General features: G+C 37.7%; 3 protein-coding genes across 7 annotated transcripts in view; all 3 read right to left on the bottom strand.

Moving 5' to 3' along the window:
* LOC145482684 (solute carrier family 2, facilitated glucose transporter member 3-like) overlaps positions 1-11,116 on the bottom strand; it is a 102,928-nt gene extending 91,812 nt beyond the window's left edge. For 4 of the 5 annotated variants that reach the window (XR_014048796.1, XR_014048797.1, XM_081461323.1 and 1 more), the window contains exon 1: positions 8,597-11,116. Coding sequence is in view for 3 of the 5 variants with exons in the window: in XM_081461323.1 (XP_081317449.1) it covers positions 8,597-8,788 (192 nt within the window). In the remaining 2 variants the exon portion in view is untranslated. The remainder of the gene's footprint in view (positions 1-8,596) is intronic. The other variant, XM_081461325.1, reaches the window with a different exon arrangement.
* LOC145482722 (ATP-dependent DNA helicase Q1-like) overlaps positions 1-18,019 on the bottom strand; it is a 361,760-nt gene that overhangs the window by 145,899 nt on the left and 197,842 nt on the right. The gene's annotated exons all lie outside the window — the stretch shown is intronic.
* The window catches only part of LOC145482417 (uncharacterized), a 13,590-nt gene continuing 6,704 nt past the window's right edge, over positions 11,134-18,019 (bottom strand). Inside the window, exons 3-4 of the mRNA XM_081461043.1 lie at positions 17,702-17,782; positions 11,134-12,019 (exon numbers count right to left, since the gene is read on the bottom strand). Coding sequence (XP_081317169.1) covers positions 11,991-12,019; positions 17,702-17,782 — 110 coding nt within the window. The 3' untranslated portion in view covers positions 11,134-11,990. The remainder of the gene's footprint in view (positions 12,020-17,701; positions 17,783-18,019) is intronic.

The following is an 18,019-nucleotide window of genomic DNA, read 5'->3' as shown; positions in this document are numbered from 1 at the left end:
GTGCTATGCAAGAGTACAATCCGCTATCTGATGACGTCATGGTTTTATGCGAAGTTGACAAGCCTATTTCAGTGACAGTTGACTCTGTTGCAGCACGCCTAAGCAATGTTAGCGCGTCTAGAGCAGGGGGGCCTGACAACCTGCCAAACTGGGTGCTGATATACTAGCTCCAGCTTTAACCGAGGTGTTACATCAATTACAGAATTTAAAGTCCCACGTATATGGAAGCTAGCGGATGTTCCACCTGTTCCCAAGGGTGTGTCTATTGAAGACTTTAACAAAGACCTGAGACCCATATCTTTAACATCTACATTGTCCCAAGCCGCGGAGGGGGTTGTCTTTGACCGAGAATTCAAACCCTTGACACTCGAGTGTATGGACCCTAACCAGTTTGGTTTTATTCCAGATTCAAGCACTACGTTCGTACTCATCTCCATGCTGCATCACTGGTTCGAAGCCACTGACGGGACTGGTGCCCATGTTAGAGCAGCACTCCTGGACTGCAAGAAAGCCTTTGATCTTGTAGACCACAATTTACTGATTGCCAAGCTCCATAGCCTAGGAGTAACACCCACCGTGGTCAACTGGGTGGCGCACTTTTTACGAAACAGATATCAACGTGTCAAGCTAAATTCTGATTGCTTCTAGGATTTTAAACCAGTCCCGGCCGGAATTCCACAAAGAACCTGGATTGGCCCATGGCTCTTTTTGGTTATGATCAACGACCTCACAACGAGCAACACCCTCTCTTCCATGTGGAAATTCACAGACGACACCACGGTCTCGCAAATTGTCCCCAAGTTTGGTGCTTCAATGCTCCAAGATACAGTACATGATGTCCTTCGATGGTCTAACAACAATAGATTCAAACTGAACTCACTTAGGTGCAAGGAACTCAGAATAGACTTTCCAAGGGAACGTAACTTGGACACTGTTTCTCTCGCGGCTAATGGTAATGCTTTTGAAATTGTGAAATCAGCTAAGATATTGGGCATCACTGTAAGGAATGACCTTAAATGGAATGATCATGTCGATAATATCACTACGAAAGCATCTCGACGAATTTACTTGCTTAAGCAACTCAAGCACGCTAGCATAGACCGTAAGTCTCTAATTCAATTTTATTGTGCATGCATACGTTCCGTTCTAGAATATGCATGCCAGGCTTTCCACGCTAGCTTGCCAGCCTATTTGTCCAACCAAATAGAGAGGGTTCAGAAAAGAGTCTTAAGGATCCTATTCCCAGAGGTTTTGTATTGCAAGGCCCTGGAAGATGCGGGCTTCAAAACACTCTTTCATAGACGTGAGGAATTATGTAGCATTCTGTTTAAACAAATTGTAGAGTAATGACCAGCATACACTAGCTGGCCTGCTGCCCACGCGCCATGACAGTGAGAGATATAATTTCAGGACTAGGCATATGTTTTCAATCCCGAATGTAAAAACAAAGAGGTTTAGAAATACTTTCATAATGCACCATGCAAATAAACAACAATTGTAAATAGAATTTTGTACTAGTTTGATGTATTTTATTATGATATAATTTTTTTATGTATAGTTAGGAATTTTTATAGTTTGAATTTTTTAAACATGTAGTATATAACACAAGTAATTCAGCTTATAGCTGGAAGTTGTGAGTTTAATAAACGATTTCTCTATCTATCTATCACCTTCTATGCATTCAAATGGATACATCTTCTTGCAGGCGTCGACTCACCAATATTACACCCTACTGTTATTGCTGTAAAAGAAGGAGCTGCTCGCCTTGCCAGTCAGCCAATAGCCAATAGAAAGAAACCCCTGGTGGCCCACCACCTCAACCTTCTTGCTGCAGAGACCAATCTAGAAGACCTTTTACAATCAAGAAATTTAGTCATGTTCATCCTTGCATTTTCTGGTTTTCTTAGAAGTTCTGAGTTATGTGCTATTTGTGGTAGAGATGTTCAGTTTAACAAGGGTTACATTACAATCAGCATAGAGAAAAGCAAGACAGACCAAATATCAGTCATTATTGCTGAATCCCCATTTAGCACGTGTTTGTGTTCTTTACTTAAACTGTATGCGCAGAAGTCCCAGATTCCTGAAAATTCAGACGAGTATCTTTTTAGGGCTATTTCAGCTTCAGGCAATCATAAGAGCCTTATCTCTATAAACAAACCGATTAGTTATTCCACCTAATTAGGCAGTCTTTTAAATAGTCTTTCGCAAATATTGTACCAGATATCTGCAAGTTTAGTACTCATTCAGCTAGGTCAGGTGGAGGTACTTTAGCTGCTACCTCTGGTGTTTCAGAGAGGAATCTTAAGTGCCATCATCGCTAAACTATAGTCACGGCAAAGAACATTTGTAAAGGATTCTCTTGTTAGTAAGCTAGAAGTTTCTAAGGCTCTGTCTCTGTGAGCCCAAGCCCTGCATTTAGCTATCTGTCTTAGGCCTGGCTGACCAAGGTGCCCATGCCTCAACCTTTGCGTGTGTTCGGTTGTGCAGTGAAGGCAAAATAAGTAATTTGCAATAATCGGTATTGACATAAATTAATATTTTGCCAACACGGAACAGAGAACTGGGTGTGAGTGTAGTACGCGAAGGCTCATGGGCAGTACGTTTGTTAAAAGAGACGGTTGAAAAACTTGTGACATTCTATGATCAGCCTTGCCACTGGGACTTAGGGTTCTCCTTATCAGGTGGTAACCAGTAAAATTTACAGCTTGTAAGAGCACTAATTACCGCCTGCAAATGCTCAGAAGTCTTAAAAATACACATTTACGGTGAGCTAATCTGGTAAGAAAGTAATAGATGAAAAAGAAACAGTACACTGTTATAGATCTATGTGTGCTTTATTTTGTTAACACTGACTGATACCTTTCAAATTTCGAAGCAAGTGATTTTTCGCAGGCTTTCTGTTAAACGTCATGACATTCGTCAGTTCTCTGCACATGCAAATGTTGTGTCATTCAGTTATTCAGTTTCCACGATGAAATGGCAGCAAACAATGCTGTCGTTCCTGTCCTGTCCAACAGTAACAAGAAGTCATGAAGGGTAGCAGGTAAGCTTAACAATAATTTTAGGGCTAAACAAAACAAAGCTCACGCACTAGCGATGAAAAAGCAGCTGATTGCCAGAAATGACCACCTTGACAGCTCTACATTTGCCAGCTTTATAGCAAACATGTGGGGACAAAGCCAGTCTTCATCACGAAATTCTACTTGAAATGTATTATCACACAAACCATTTTACATTATAAGCAGTTTGGAAAGGGCATTGTCAGAATAAAATGCATTTAAACAAAATTTGACTTTGTTTTATTCAACCTCTGAACCTAAAGGTGTATCGTTCACATTATGAATGTTTCGATGGAGAATTTTCGATAGGCATGATGTACTGTATGTTTTGGGAAATGACAAAGTTGAGAATGACCAGCCACCTGAAGCTGCAAATGTGCCTTTGTGATCAACAGAAGAGCGCGTGATAACTAAACCACCCTCAACCGAAAAATCAGCAGAAACATCCGAGTCAATCAGAGCATCACCTCCGGAAGATGACAACCAATTGCCACTCAAAGAGACAATGCCGTCAAAATTGCCATTGGAAGCAGCATCAGAATTAAAAACATTTAAACCCTCTGGTACTTCAGACAGACTGCAGTAACTGCTGTAATTGGAGAGTTTTTTGAAAAAAGAGAAAATAACACAGAACACGAGATTCGGGAGTTGTACAATGGTGGGAGAGCAAAGGAAAAATAACTAGATTTGTAATAAACCGAGTGACTTTAAGTGTACCCCCAAGTTTGGTACACTGGTTTGAAACCCTTTTGCATGGAAATTTCATACAAAAAGGGTGGAAAGAGAACTTCAGACTATCTAGACAAATGTTCCAATATATTGTCCAATGGCTGATCCAGATTTGGCTTTAGTTACTTTTCTGCCTTGAAACTAAATGCAGAAATGTGTTTAATTGACTAAAATAGGCTCTAATAATTATTAACAAATCTGTCCACAAAAGATATGTTTTTTTAACTCTAATGCCACTACATGGACATGGTTGTATTTTCATGGGAATGTAACATACGAAGTTAAGTTTTTGGTAGAGCTTTAGTGATGAAATGAGCATTGGATGTCAAGAAGATGGCACTCATCGAAGGTCCAAGAAGCGAGTTTCAAAGGAATTTGTATGGTGGTGATGCTTTTATTTTGCTCAACAAAGATGGTTGCCATTTCACTTGGGGATTGAGATTTCAGTGAATATTTTCAACACAATGCAACGAGTCAAGCTAGAAATTGGAGAAGAATGAATTTGTTGTATGAGCATTTATATCCGTGAATGTTATCTAAACAAGTTGAACAGAACGTTGACACTGTTACCATTTGTATTTTGTCTTGGAGAGCTGGCTCGACTAGCTTGAAATTTAGGAGGATTTTGACTACAAGGAGTGCATTATTTTCCAAATATCACTTGTATCCTTAGAGTTAGTTAACTTTATTTATTTCTTACAACTGGTGGTGTTTTAAATTAAATGCTGACAAGAATAATCTGTTGTTGTTTTCAATTTTCACTTGTGTGCTGTTACGCATAACGTGCCATTTTCTCACATTTTTATATTTTTGGATCAAAAATTATTTAAAACATATTGCTCGAACCCAAGCTTATTTTAGGTCACTGTTGTTCTTATTACAAATGCAAGGCTTGGAGAAGGTTTCGTGGTCATGGCTTTTTCTGATGCAGAGATATTCAACAAAACTTGTCACTTAAGCAATTTGTACACCCGAAGCATGCTACAGGTCGTAGCACTGGGCCAAACAAAAGAAATTTCCAGGAAAAGTTTGATATTTAGCTGGCAATAAATTGGGTAGCAATAATGAAACAGTCGCTTGAACTTCTTGTTTGTACACCAAATGTTTACTTTGCAGTTACTGTTCACAACTCACTGGCAAAGAATTATTTTGCAAGTTGCACTTAGTCCTCAAGTTTACAACCCTTAAGGGCGCTTACCAACTGCAACTTTACATGTACATTCCCAGTTATTCCCTACATGTATATGTATGTGTTGAGAATACATGTAGAAATTAAAATCTCTCTGAAACTTTTCATTTCAATTGGGTTTTCATTTCACAAATACTGGTAATATGCTTGCTTTGTCAGGGAATCACTGAATTTCCTGGGTAAATTTGTAAAGTAAACAGAAGCCCTCCAGGCTCCCAACATTTTGCACGTGATGGAATGCTTCTATTCACCGCAACTCAACTACAACAAAACAACATTCTTCAACAAAAGCACGATCCAAAGCTGAACAAAAATTACTCAGCAAATTACTATCTATTTATATGTATAGTAAGTTGATTTTTGTTTCAGCAAAGTCTAGCCTGAATTTAAATGGTGATCAAAACTCTCAATCTTGCCCTCTCCGTCAAGTTGTCATGATCAAGCCAATGGAAACGACAACTTGTAGACAAAAGAAACATTATTATATCCCTCAGTTAGTATGCGCGCTGTGATTGGTCAATTTAGCAGGCCGTACTCTCCGTACGGCCCGCTAAAATTTAAAGTTGGTTTTGTTGCCACCCGGTTTCGTAATTTATCGGTGAGTGTTCTTAACTTTTATAGCAAGAGAAAGTTCAAAACTTTCTTATACTCTAAATTATGTAATAAAGTGGCCAACGACTTGAAAACAGTTTCGAACGGACTCGCTTTGCTTTCTAGGTGCATCAAAAATTTGAAGCCTTTCCAAGTCCGCATGAATAGAAATCATTTCCGAACCCGTCAGACACACAGTAGAGCTATAATAAATATCTTACTAACCTCGTCTTCTTGGTCCATACTGTAAGTTACGGATCCTCGTTTTTCCCCTTCGATTTATGACCCACGCACTTCGCGCCTGGGCCATAAATCGAAGGGGAAAAACCTCAGTCCGTAACTTACAGTATGGACCTCAAACTCGGTTAGTAAGAGGTATATTATGTTAGCTCATACATACTAATGAGATATACATGCATATAGTGTACAGTATACGTGAAACAGTGTACAGATATACATATGTATACGCATGTGTGTGGTTTGGCTGATGCAAAATACACATATATTTTGGTTCACTTATTTCTGAGCTGCACTGTAGCTCTCAAGTTTTTACAGACATCTTCATTCATTGAGAACATGTAGTGAGAAATTACTAGGACCAAGACAGACCAAAATGGTGAATCACGAAGGTTTCACAACTTCAAAGCAGGCCTTTTGTCAGGTGACTTTTATGAGTGCATGTGCCTGTCGTGATCAGATGTCTGAGTTTCTTTCAGACGAAAAAATGAAAGTCCATCTGCCGAGCAACCTCAGTGAAGAGCAAGAAAGAAAAACCCATCCAGCATGTAAAAATATCCATGAATTCATGGCATGGCTAGTAAAATAAGTTATTTGGGGAACAAACTGTATGATTTCCAGTAGACAGCAACAGCCATATTAACCTGTAGTCACCCGAAAAACATAAGTATTCTCTATTTACATGTAGTTGTTAATAGATTGCACATTAAATAAAATTCAAAATCATTCAATTAGCCAGTGATACAGTCATTTGCGATCAAGCTGTTTTCCCTGGACCAGTAACACATGCTGCTCCCTTGTGTTAAGGTTACAGTATACCTTTGGGTCGGCAATTTTGTTCAAATTTGGATTTTTGGGTCAAAGTAGTGGTCGAAGAATAATCTCTAATTTCTGAAAAAAAAAATTTGAAAAAGGCTACATACTGGCAGAGAAATGGCAGTTTTACGTTTTCGCTGGAATTGAAAGTTTCCCTCTTGATTGACAGCCCTATGGTATGTATGCAATCAACCAAGACGGTTTTCACAGGAATTACCTGTATGGATGTCACGAATTAACTTCTCAGTTGATCAGCATTGTTGTTGTGACTACCAAGCATTCTTGGTATTAGGTGTAACTCTATTAAGTTATAAGTAAACATAGACCATGTTAAAAACATGGACCAGTTCAAAAAAGCAAAAACAGTGAAGAACGAATGAAAATACATCAATGAGTGAAGAAACGAAAGTTTGCCATGTGGATAAAGTTACAGCTATCATATAAGGTGGGCAAAAAATTTGTGGTAAGAGAAAAGGAAGGTTCTGCAAAAATTTCGGAACTGGATGGTAATAATAGGGATGTTGACAGAGACTCTTCAGATAAGTCCGATATCAACAAATCATCGGACTCATTGAGACCATTTGAAATATTATCCATGCACAGTTGACAACACACAGTTGCTCCACAGTGCTTTCTTTTGTTTGGTTTCTTCGCCCAGCCACTCCAGCGTTTGTATCCTTTTTAGTCTTCCCCGTTTTGCCAGAAAAGCTTCAAGCAAAAGCAAGCTACAGAAAAATTATCTCTCCGCCTTGAAGGCTTTGAGCGCATTGCGAAACACAAGGGTTTTTTGGAGATTCGCACGTAAATTTCATTAGGAGGTTAATAGTAGTAAATTCTCCCCGCACTGATTGGCTCAGTTATCTGAGAACCCAGTTGAAGGCGTTTGTGGGCGGAGTTTGTTTGCAAAGCAGAAGATTTTTCTTAGCGCTGTTTTCTCGAACAAAATTTTTTGCTTAAAGCAGACACTTTAAAGAGTTATAACTCGACGGGAATTTGTTCAATTGCCCTGAAATTTAGACAGTAGGTAGTTTAACATATAAACTACAAGAACATGGATCTGCGAATTATTAATTTCGAAATACTTTTTCTTCGAGAGCGATTTTTGTACAATCACTCCACATTTTTTTAATCCTATTTCGAAAATGTTCTGAAACTTTTTACTACAATTGAATATGCCAAAACGAAGACCCTTTTTTTAAGTGCTTTGGGCCCTGAAACTGAGGAAAAAATTAAATTGGCGAAAAACAAAATTTGCTTTGACTTGTAGCTTTCGAAAGGTGATTCTGGCATTCACGTTTTGTGGTCGTGAAAAATTTGACAATTCATTCTATTTCAAAATTTTTGGTATACTTTGATAGCCAGCTCTATAAGCTTTAATTTGATGTAGGGGTTTAGGTATCTACATCTTAAACTGCACATGCTACATCACTTGCACGCGAGACACCCATGAAGGTATACTGTAACCTTAACTGTCATGGAGCGACAAGAATGACTAACTGACTTACTGATTGATTGATTGATTGATTGATGGATGGATGGATGGTTTTGTAGAATGACTTAAAAGGAGAACAAACTTGTTACATGTTAAATGCCATTCCATTTTTTTTTCCACCTCCCCCCCCCCCCCCCCCCCAATGTAGGCATAGAAGGGAAGGTCGAAATTTCTTAAGGTCATGGTCTGTAGTTGAAATTTTGTGAAGGGTATAAGGAATAACTCAAAAGTTTCCAAAGGTTAAAAGGACGCTTTTGACATTTTCTGAGGGGTCTTGAAAAAATCCTGTCAACACTTGAATGACCTCATCAACAGCGGGGGTTCGGATATTAAATGGAATGGCCCCAACAGCTGCGCCCCAAAGTCGTCACATTTACATATGAAATACGATAACCTTTGGTGAACATTTTTAGTGTACCAAACTGTAGTTAGGTTAGCCGCTCCGATTCAGCACATGAATGGAGCGCCTAACTAGCTCATTACCTTCTCCGGTCCATTGATACACGATGTACCGTAGCCAAATTGGAAAGAGGAGCCTAGAACTACCACAGCTGCGGTGTAGACCAGCCAGAAACTCCATCCCGAATTTGTGGAAGAAATTCTTGGACGGTTTGGAATAAGTTCGTCTTTTTCCGAAGTTAGAAGTGAATGAAAATCTCTCTCCTCTTCTGCCATAATAAACTACATCTGTTGTACGTTACCTTGCCTCTTCATATTAAAGCGCCACCAGCGATTCACCAAGACCAGAAGCATATATTCTTCTGCCAAGACTAACACAACAGAACACGAAATGACACAACCTCGTTCCCAGGGTCTCTCATGGAACGGTAAGATGAGAGACCCTGGGAACGAGGTTGGACAGGACACGACAGTGTACCGTTGCAGTTATGTCCTATGTAGCAGACATGTCCTCTGACGTAATGTGATATACGGAGCCAATCATATCATGTGTTCTATCTAATAACACACAGCATAAAACTGGTAACTAAACTCCGTTGCAGTTGGGTCTTCGAGCAAAATTGATTTTTGGAGGGGTGGCGTTCGGAAGCAGTATTTGACTTTGTATGTCTTTACTCTGAACCAGAGTGACTCTGAACGTAAATATGCAGCGACTATTTGCAAGAATGGCATTTACCTCACAAGATTTCTATCGAAAATTGACCGCTTAGTGTATTTTCAGTTTCAAATTTAACATGAAAGTTCGATCGAAGATTTAAACAGTGGTTGCTCTCCGGTTTGCGAACTGCGTGTTCCCGGCCAGCCAATATTAAACTCTGCGCTTTGATTATCCTCAAATTATTCAGATCGTTTAATGATATTACAGAGGCAAAACAAAATTTCTGAGAAGCAGTGTAACCAATTTTAGTCTCGGTGCTGTAAAACTACCACTCAATCTGCGCAGTATTTCTCTATTCCCAATCTTGTCACTCACACGAAATCCGGTTCGCGAAAGCCCTCTTCTCAGTATAAGTTTGTTGAGGCTGACTGAACCTTTTTGGGTAAGCCATCTCCTGTAGCATCGAACATTTATTACAGAAATTTTCTTGTCGAGTAGATTTTTATGGCCGGAGTGCTTTCTAACTGTTCCTAGTTCGATTTGCTTTACAAAACAGCAGTAGTAGTCAAAAAACCACAGAGCACTTTGTGGCGTATTGAACACACCACAGAGCGCTTTGTGGCCTACTCAAAACACCACAGAGCGCTTTGTGGCCTATTCAAAACACCACAAAGCGCTATGTGGTGTTTTATTTTGGGATTTAACATTGAAAACTGGATGGCTCGTTGACTCGCAAATATCTCACAGCTATTTTCTGAAATAATTTGGTTTTTCCAATTTTTCACACCACAAAGCGCTTTGTGGCCTATTCAAAACACCGCAAAGCGCTTTGTGACCTATTCAAAACACCACAAAGCGCTTTGTGGCCTATTCAATACACCACAAAGCGCTTTGTGGTCGTCATCGTAATCATAGCGATTCTGTCAGTGGAAATTATACTATGTGGACAAAACTGGCAGAGGGGTTCTCTTATTTTGACAGGGAGGTTGGCAAGATTTTCGCACCACCCCTTACATTAATTATGCATGCAATTTTTTGACTGACTCGTTCTTTTCACGATTGCTGTTTGAGTATAATGTGATAGTTTGAGATAGTTGCATACATAATTAATGTATGGCGCTGTACGGAAATCGTACCTGGAGGTTAGCCGAGTGCTCTTAAAGAAACCTCTGAAAGGAACCAATAGATTTTCGCAAACGTGCTGAGCAAGTTTATGTTGAACACTATTTCAGTTTTTGTTTTTAGAAAGGAATATCACCGAACCCCCGATATAAGACTTGATACCCTTAAAAGTACTCGTTATGGTTATCTGAGAGAGCACTGACTGCTAATGAGATTTGCATTCCTGGGATCGGCTGGAACTAGCTACAACGGGTACGTGTTATTAACCGGGAGAGACGATGAAATGAAAGCAGAAGGTTGAAAATTAGGAATTCAGTGATACCTCAACCTATCACTTGTTTCGGTTAGAGAATCTTAGAGGGATTTATTATGTTCATTGATTTATAGCTCTATTGTTAGTCCTCGTTTGTAGGCACACCCCTCAGGAATTTACCATTGAACATGGAATGAAACTTTAGTCGGATACTGATATGGGTATTTCTTTTTTTAACAAGTCTATGGATCTCGCCGTGACATTGCAAGGCGAAGAACTCGACCAATGTTTTACCAACACGGACCTCATACTAGTTCAATAACATAATTCAGTTATGACAAAGAAGATTACAAATCTTTTTTTATTTATTTATGGCTAGACTGGAATTTATACAACTGGTGTTTTCATGAGCAGGTATAATTACCATTATCACTATCAACTGGAATCTTATAGATCTTTCTACACACGGGCGAACCAAAACAATCTGACTTGTGACCTTGAATTAATTGGCTTGAATTATGTGCAATGCTCACGTATGATACAAACCGTTGCTTTATCCAAACATTTTCGAAAATTATAATTTAGGGCATGTTTTTAGCCTGTGTTGTAAAACCACTATAATCTTGAGATTTGTATTGTTACAAAGGCAAAATAACCAAAGTTAGAATTAGTTTGAGAAATTCTATTTTTGACAGATAAATGCCTTTTGGACATACTAATATAATACTTATCATTGCATTTACAGTGGTGCACTTCTAACACAGACCACCAAACTAATTTTTTTCCATCATTTTTTGACATGTTTTCAACAACTTTCCTATGGCTTCCATTCAAATCTGCAAATCCAAATTATGAAAAGAAATGTGAAAGGTGGAGTTGTCGACTGATCAACAGGTTACATGATGCTTGATATTTTCACCATTCATGCATTTTGATTAGCTTATTTAAACCAAGGAAGGTGGACGCAGTTAGTCAGGCACGACTGTGGCTGGGTTCTTATTACAAAGATGAAAAGTTCTGTCACTCTTTTGTCCCTTAAATCTAGATCCAACAAACTAGTCACAGGCAACACAGTGATTTGTGGTTCATTTAGTAAAAAAAAAAGTAATGACATATTTTCTTCAGCCTTTGAGCTTGGGCTAATTTGAAAAAGCTGTTGTAAATGTAGAACAATCAAAACAATTTCAGACTCATCCTCTATTTACTTAATTATTACTTATTAATACATCTGTTAAAGAAATCCTGATAAAAATTTTAAAAATCTACGAAATAAACACTGATTTTATCACTGTCACTAAACTCATCCTCTATTAACTTTCTGTAGAGGTGTTCATCATCATTGTCTTGTTCTTCTTGCCCTTCCACTTGTTCTTCTTGATCCTCTTGTCCTTCTTCTTCTTCTTTGTCTTCTTCTAACTCCCCCTCCTCCTCATCGATCATATCATCTAATGCCTCCAGGTATGGTTTAGCCAGGCTATTAAAAATATGGAGATGGATTTACTTCATTAATAGACACAACAATATTGTGGAAAACTGAAACTTTCTGTGAAGGGGCCTGTTGCGGCTATTTCGTGTTTTCTTTGTGTCCTTTTTTGTTCCGTATGTTGATGTATTTTTTCACATTCTGCATGCTTTTTTTCTCGCGTCGTATGTAAATTTCGTTGCGTATATATTTGTGTTATCCTTTCATGTTCGTTTAGTGCTAGTTTATCGTCCGGTACACTTGTATCTTCTTGGTTCCCTGAACCCCGTTGCCAGCATTTTGGTAAGCCGTTTAGTTTATCGTCTGTTTGTGTTTTCCTCTTAGTTTTCTGCCGTCTTCAGTTAGTTATTTGTAGTAATTCGTTTCATGTTTATCTTTAGGAATTTACCTTCCTCCTACGGAAAGTGAAATAAATTTGCTGGACTAATTGAAACTCGCTTTAAGTTGTGTCTGAAGTCGGCCCTTTGCCTCTTCAGGGCCCATTTCTTGAAACTTCCTGGCTATTCAAGGGCTTGTCAACTTACAAGGACCGTTTTCAGGCTGCTGTTTTGGGCCCAAAGCACCAAACTACCTAATGAAACTGAAATCAGTTTTTAAAAAGAGCATTGGAATTACAATCTAAAGTACAACAGTAATATTATTATAATTCAAATTATAAATATTCGTACTGTATTTTGAAAGTGGAAGTTTTTTCACGAGGAATGTGAACGCCTTAAAGAGATCTTTTCCCGACTGTGCTATCCTGACGACCTTGTGCAGTCAATCATTCGTAGATTTATTGAATCAAGTGTCCGAGGATTCACATACTCGAGTGGCTGATAAAAGGCGCATTTGATCATATTCACATGTTAATTTGCGCCTTAGAAATATTAATATTATTATTATTATTATTATTATTATTATTATTATTATTATTATTATTATTATTATTATTATTATTATTATTAAAAGAGAAGCCCCAGTCAGAATCGTGTTGCCCTACAAGGACCAGAAATCTGCAAACGTAGTACGTAAACAGCTGGCTGACCTCAGTCGGAAGATCAACGCAGATATTAACCCAGTTTACACAAGTAGAAAGATCAAGGATGAAATTAAGGTCAGGGAAGACAAGCAGCCTCTTGTTAGTCAACAATGCGTGGTGTATTCATTTCAGTGTGGCCTGTGTGATGCAGGCTATGTCGGTTACACGTGCCGACACCCACACCAACGAATTGAAGAACACAAAGGATCGGCAACCACCTTAGAGAGCAGCACGATATGGAGCCAGAAGACATCGCACAGAGTTTTCGAATCTTAAGAAAGTGTCAGAACAAATTTGGCTACCTTATTTTTGCAATGTTTTTTTTTTATCAAAGAACTGAAACCAATGCTAAACAAACAGTGCGATTCAATTCGCGCCCAATTATTTGTTTAGAGCAATTCTTGCTAAGATTATTTTATTTTTCCATTGTATATTTTTAACACTTTTTCACATATTTTATCACATTTTAGCGTTCGCCACATTCTTATCTATTATAAGTTGTTTTTAACATATTTATGGCTATATGCTATTGTAGAAAATTTACTCACTTGAAAATGACCTCGTAGAGGTCGAAACGTCGTGACTTTTTAGCGCTAGTTTTTATTTCAAAATCGATTTCTAAGAAACTACTTATTTACATACTGTATTTCTATACCTAACTGAGAAAACCAGTTTTTGATTAATATGATGCAAATGGACTTCTCTATAAACTCACTTCCTTCAACTTAATGTCTGCTAATTTTTCACGCAAATAGCAAACCACCAGTTGTGATTGCAGTTACCCGTCTCACTCTACATAGCAATTTTCAATTTGGTTTCAAAATTAACTTGCATTTGGGTTTGCATCACTGTGCTCTATTTTGCATCCTGTACTTTCTTTGTTGCGTTGTTTGTAATATTGTTAATACTCTGGTTCTGGTTTCAAGGCACTTCAATGAAAACTGTTCAGACATCACTTCCTTCCTGCATGAGATGAAGTAATAGTTAAAAGCACATGCCATTTTTGGTCTGGGACACTGATGGGGATTCCTGGACAGGCCCCCAGAGGAGCTCCCATCTGCTTTCAAAATTGCATCATTAGCCTAGCAAAACTAGTGCCAGTCCTAAACCCCACATTAGAATTTAAAATCCTTAAAACTCATAGTCTTGTTGTTATTGGGATAAGATGTTCTAGGTTCCGAGCTACTTTGTCTGAAACACCTCACAAGATTAGAAGCCACAGATTTAGGAAAGCCATTCCCTAACAGAACGTTTTCATCATTGTTCTTTGTTTCTGAATGAGAGAGTCTATTTCACATATACGAGAAGCCTGGTGCAACAAGGCCTAACCCAAGTAATTTTGGCAAGTTAACGTACTTGACTAGAAAACGAGACATTCTGTCCAGTGTTTGTGTGATTCCTATAAATGTCAATGGATGTTCTTTTCAGAGAAATGTCCAGGAAATGGATCAAGCCATCTTCAAATTTGTTGACTGTAAAACATGTCAGATTTATTTGGTTTGTCCATCAACAGCATATCTTCAAAATAACGTCCATAAAACTACTCATTTATAAGGCCACTGTCAAGCATTTTACGAACAATATCATTTTTGAGTTCTGTCATGATAAAAAAAAACAACGGCCTAATGAAGAACCCAACAAAATGCCATCAATTTGGTTGTCGAGTGCTCTCTTAATTAATTTGGTGTTAATCAATTTATTGTCATTAACTCCAAAGAAACCAATCTGAACAACTGTCAGGGCTTGCAAACTCCAGTTCCTCTTAGAGTGAAAACAAGGTGTTTTCCTTCCACATCTACATGGGAGAGTATCATAATTTATGTGGGTGGTGGTGGTGTATCGAGTTGTGCTTGACAAACCCTTTTCATTTTTTATGTTTCTACATATAGCAATATAAAGGAACTGTTTTTTAACTGTTTAATAGCAAACCACTTTATTTTTAAAAAGTGCCTGTTATTTTTAGTTAAAGTTAATTTGGCTAACAATTCCTTTCTATTTAAATGTATGTTGCTTGAAAACTGTGATCTGGTGGCCCTAGATGCAATTTGAGTTTTTCTGTAATTTTGAAAAGTCAAGCCCCACTGTTTGTTATTAATATTGTATCAAAAGGATAACACCATTCTTATCATGGTTATTCTATTGATTCCATTTTATCATTACTTAAGGTGGTTCTGCAGTTATTGTGGGCACACTACCCCATGTCAAAGTTTGCAACATAAATTTTGGGGCTTTGAAGTGTTGGCTAAGAAATTTTGGGAAATATTTTGTCTTTCACTCGGTGATAATGTTACTTAATTCCACTTACTGGGGAAAATATTTTTATTCTTACTGGTGTTTGACTGGACCCCATTTTTTGGACAACAACACTACCAGTAAAAAAAATTTTGCTGGCATACTTTTACTCAATTTCTGGAACCAGCTTATTCTGACTTAATAAAAACCATGCCCAAGTTTTGGGGAAATCATTTGAGCAGAAGTTCAGAAGTATTAACTTAAAGGTCAAAGACATGTAAACTCAACTCTAACATTCACTGAAAGTTTCTACAATTGACTCTAATTTCCAAAACAAGCCATGAACCCAAATTTTGTGAGAAGCTTGCCCCAAAGCTTGCTAAATAAAAGTGGCTAGTCGATTAGTGATCGTGCGAACCATAAAAAGCATTAATCCCTAGTTCTTAAAATACTATAAAATGCTTGATAACCTCATTGAATTTTCAAAGATGCATTTTGCAACAGTATTTGGAAATAACTTTTGTGTCAAAGTCTTTCCACACAAATTGTACGGTACAGCAATATTTTGGCTTTAAGTTTTACTGTTGTGACTCAAAAAGAAATGGGACACTGTTGTCAGGATTGTAAGCTACTCCCCGACTGATCTCTGGTGAGGAAGAGAAGCAGTTTTATTAATCTATGATTACAAATACAAAATAGGCACTACAGGTACAGGCTGAGCCATCTTTTTGCCATTCCTTAATATATAGTTAAAAAGACAATTATTAATAATAACAATAATAATAAATAAAAATAGCAATAAAAACAACAACGATGACAACAAAAATAATAACAATAATATTAATGATAATGATGTGCTTCTGGGCATGAACTATGCTTTCATTCATGACAGTTGGTTCATTGTATTTGACCAGTAAAAGTGCTTCACTGGGTCTATTTGTTAGAAAAGTGGAGTCTCATCAAAATGTGTGGGCACAGTTCATGGATGTTTAAAATCTTGTGAGGGTTGTGCTCTATGACTGATTAATCACCCAATGAATCACTGTTGCAACACCAAAGCAAGAAGGCAAGTTTATAAAAAAGTTGAGCATTTCTGCAAGTTGAAATTTTCTCGTGAGTGCTAATGGGCAACAAAAGTCTACCAGGTAGGCAACTAAAAAGACACACGGGGAACCAACAAAAACAGAACTAGTTGCCCAAAGGGCAAATTAGCAAGAAAGTTACTGTCGAACACTGCATAAATAGCCGTCAAACTCATTCTAAGAGCTTTGCGGCATCCAAAAATTTTCTTTACTCTGCCTCCTCGACTCCTCAACCTCTCTTAATTCATTTATGTTTGTTGTGCCCCAAACCATTGCAGGAAAGAAAGTGAGTGCTTTGCAGGCTGTAAGTATACATGTAGAATACAGTAGGGGCAATAATTATCTCCTCAGAGCTTTATTATCTAGCTCTCTGCACGCACTGCAGGCCTATGATGAGGGAGCATCATAGGCCTGCAGTGCGTGCAGAGAGCTAGATAATAAAGCTCTGAGGAGATAATTATTGTACATGTATGGTTTACCAGTTTTGTCATTTAAGTTAAGGTTGTCATTTGCTAACACAGAAAGCTCAACTTCCTACAAGCTGTTTTGTTCACAGCTTTTGGGGTTTTAAATAAGAGTCACAACAAAGAATAGAAAAAATATGTGCACTGCGACAAATGCTTGAGTAACTACATATGATATGCAAATATCTTCTGTGTAACATGTAGCAAAAATTGCTTGTATCACTGCCATACATCTATACCTTAACCTATAATATACCACAGAACCTCCCAAACTACTGGTAAGTTGACACTTTTATTTTATATCAATTTTAAAAACAAAATTATTTTGTTCTAGTGGGGACAATGGGTTGTTGACTAGTTTAATGGATACACAAGAATAATAAGCTGTGCATTAACATGGTACTGTACAATCACTTCTTCCTTAAGATTTTGAAACTCCATCTACTAAACACTCCCTGTGCTAAATTTTAAGCCTTCATAGCAGGGATGAAAAGGAATTAAAAACTAGAAACTGGCTAATTTATCCAGGTGCGAAGAAGATGTGTTTTGAAAAATAGTTGGCCTTCTCTAACACATAATAGTTGGCTTTCTCTAATACATAAAAGTTGGCTTCCTCTAACACATTTGGTTTGCAATGTTCTTCTTAGTATTGCTGGAGTACTTAGTGTACAAGAAAACACTCATAAGCTAACCAGATGTTGAAGTATAATATGAGGACATACGCCCTAAAATTCTTGAGAAAGTGCTGCCATTACAGTTAAGACCCAATTACGTACAGGTAACAAAAAAATGAATTATTTTGGCAAGACACAACTCTAAAAAAGTTATCAATGCATGGCAACTGATACATATCATGGTAAGGGCTGATGCTCACCATCCCTAGTTCCTTCTCTACTACGACTTTCTTCGGTTTGTGCATGTTTTCCCTCATCCAACCCATGATGATCATCCATTACTGCAAAAACAGAAATTCAAAGCATTATTGTTAAACACAAAATCACACAAATGCAATTATATTTTAAGTTACACTGACTATTTTAAAATAACATACATGTACAGCCTTGTAGATTAAAAGCTGTTCCTCAGTAAAGGGAAATTTAAAAGAAAACAAAATTCAATCAGAAACAACTGCAAGAGTATGACTATCTTATCAAGACCTAGGTTTTTAAAGTCTATTTCAACTGACAATGAA

This window comes from Orbicella franksi, chromosome 3 (assembly GCF_964199315.1).
Source record: "Orbicella franksi chromosome 3, jaOrbFran1.1, whole genome shotgun sequence".
Classification (NCBI taxonomy): domain Eukaryota; kingdom Metazoa; phylum Cnidaria; class Anthozoa; order Scleractinia; family Merulinidae; genus Orbicella; species Orbicella franksi.
The sequence above is the reverse complement of the archived record's forward strand: the minus strand, read 5'-3'. Positions and strand labels throughout refer to the sequence as shown.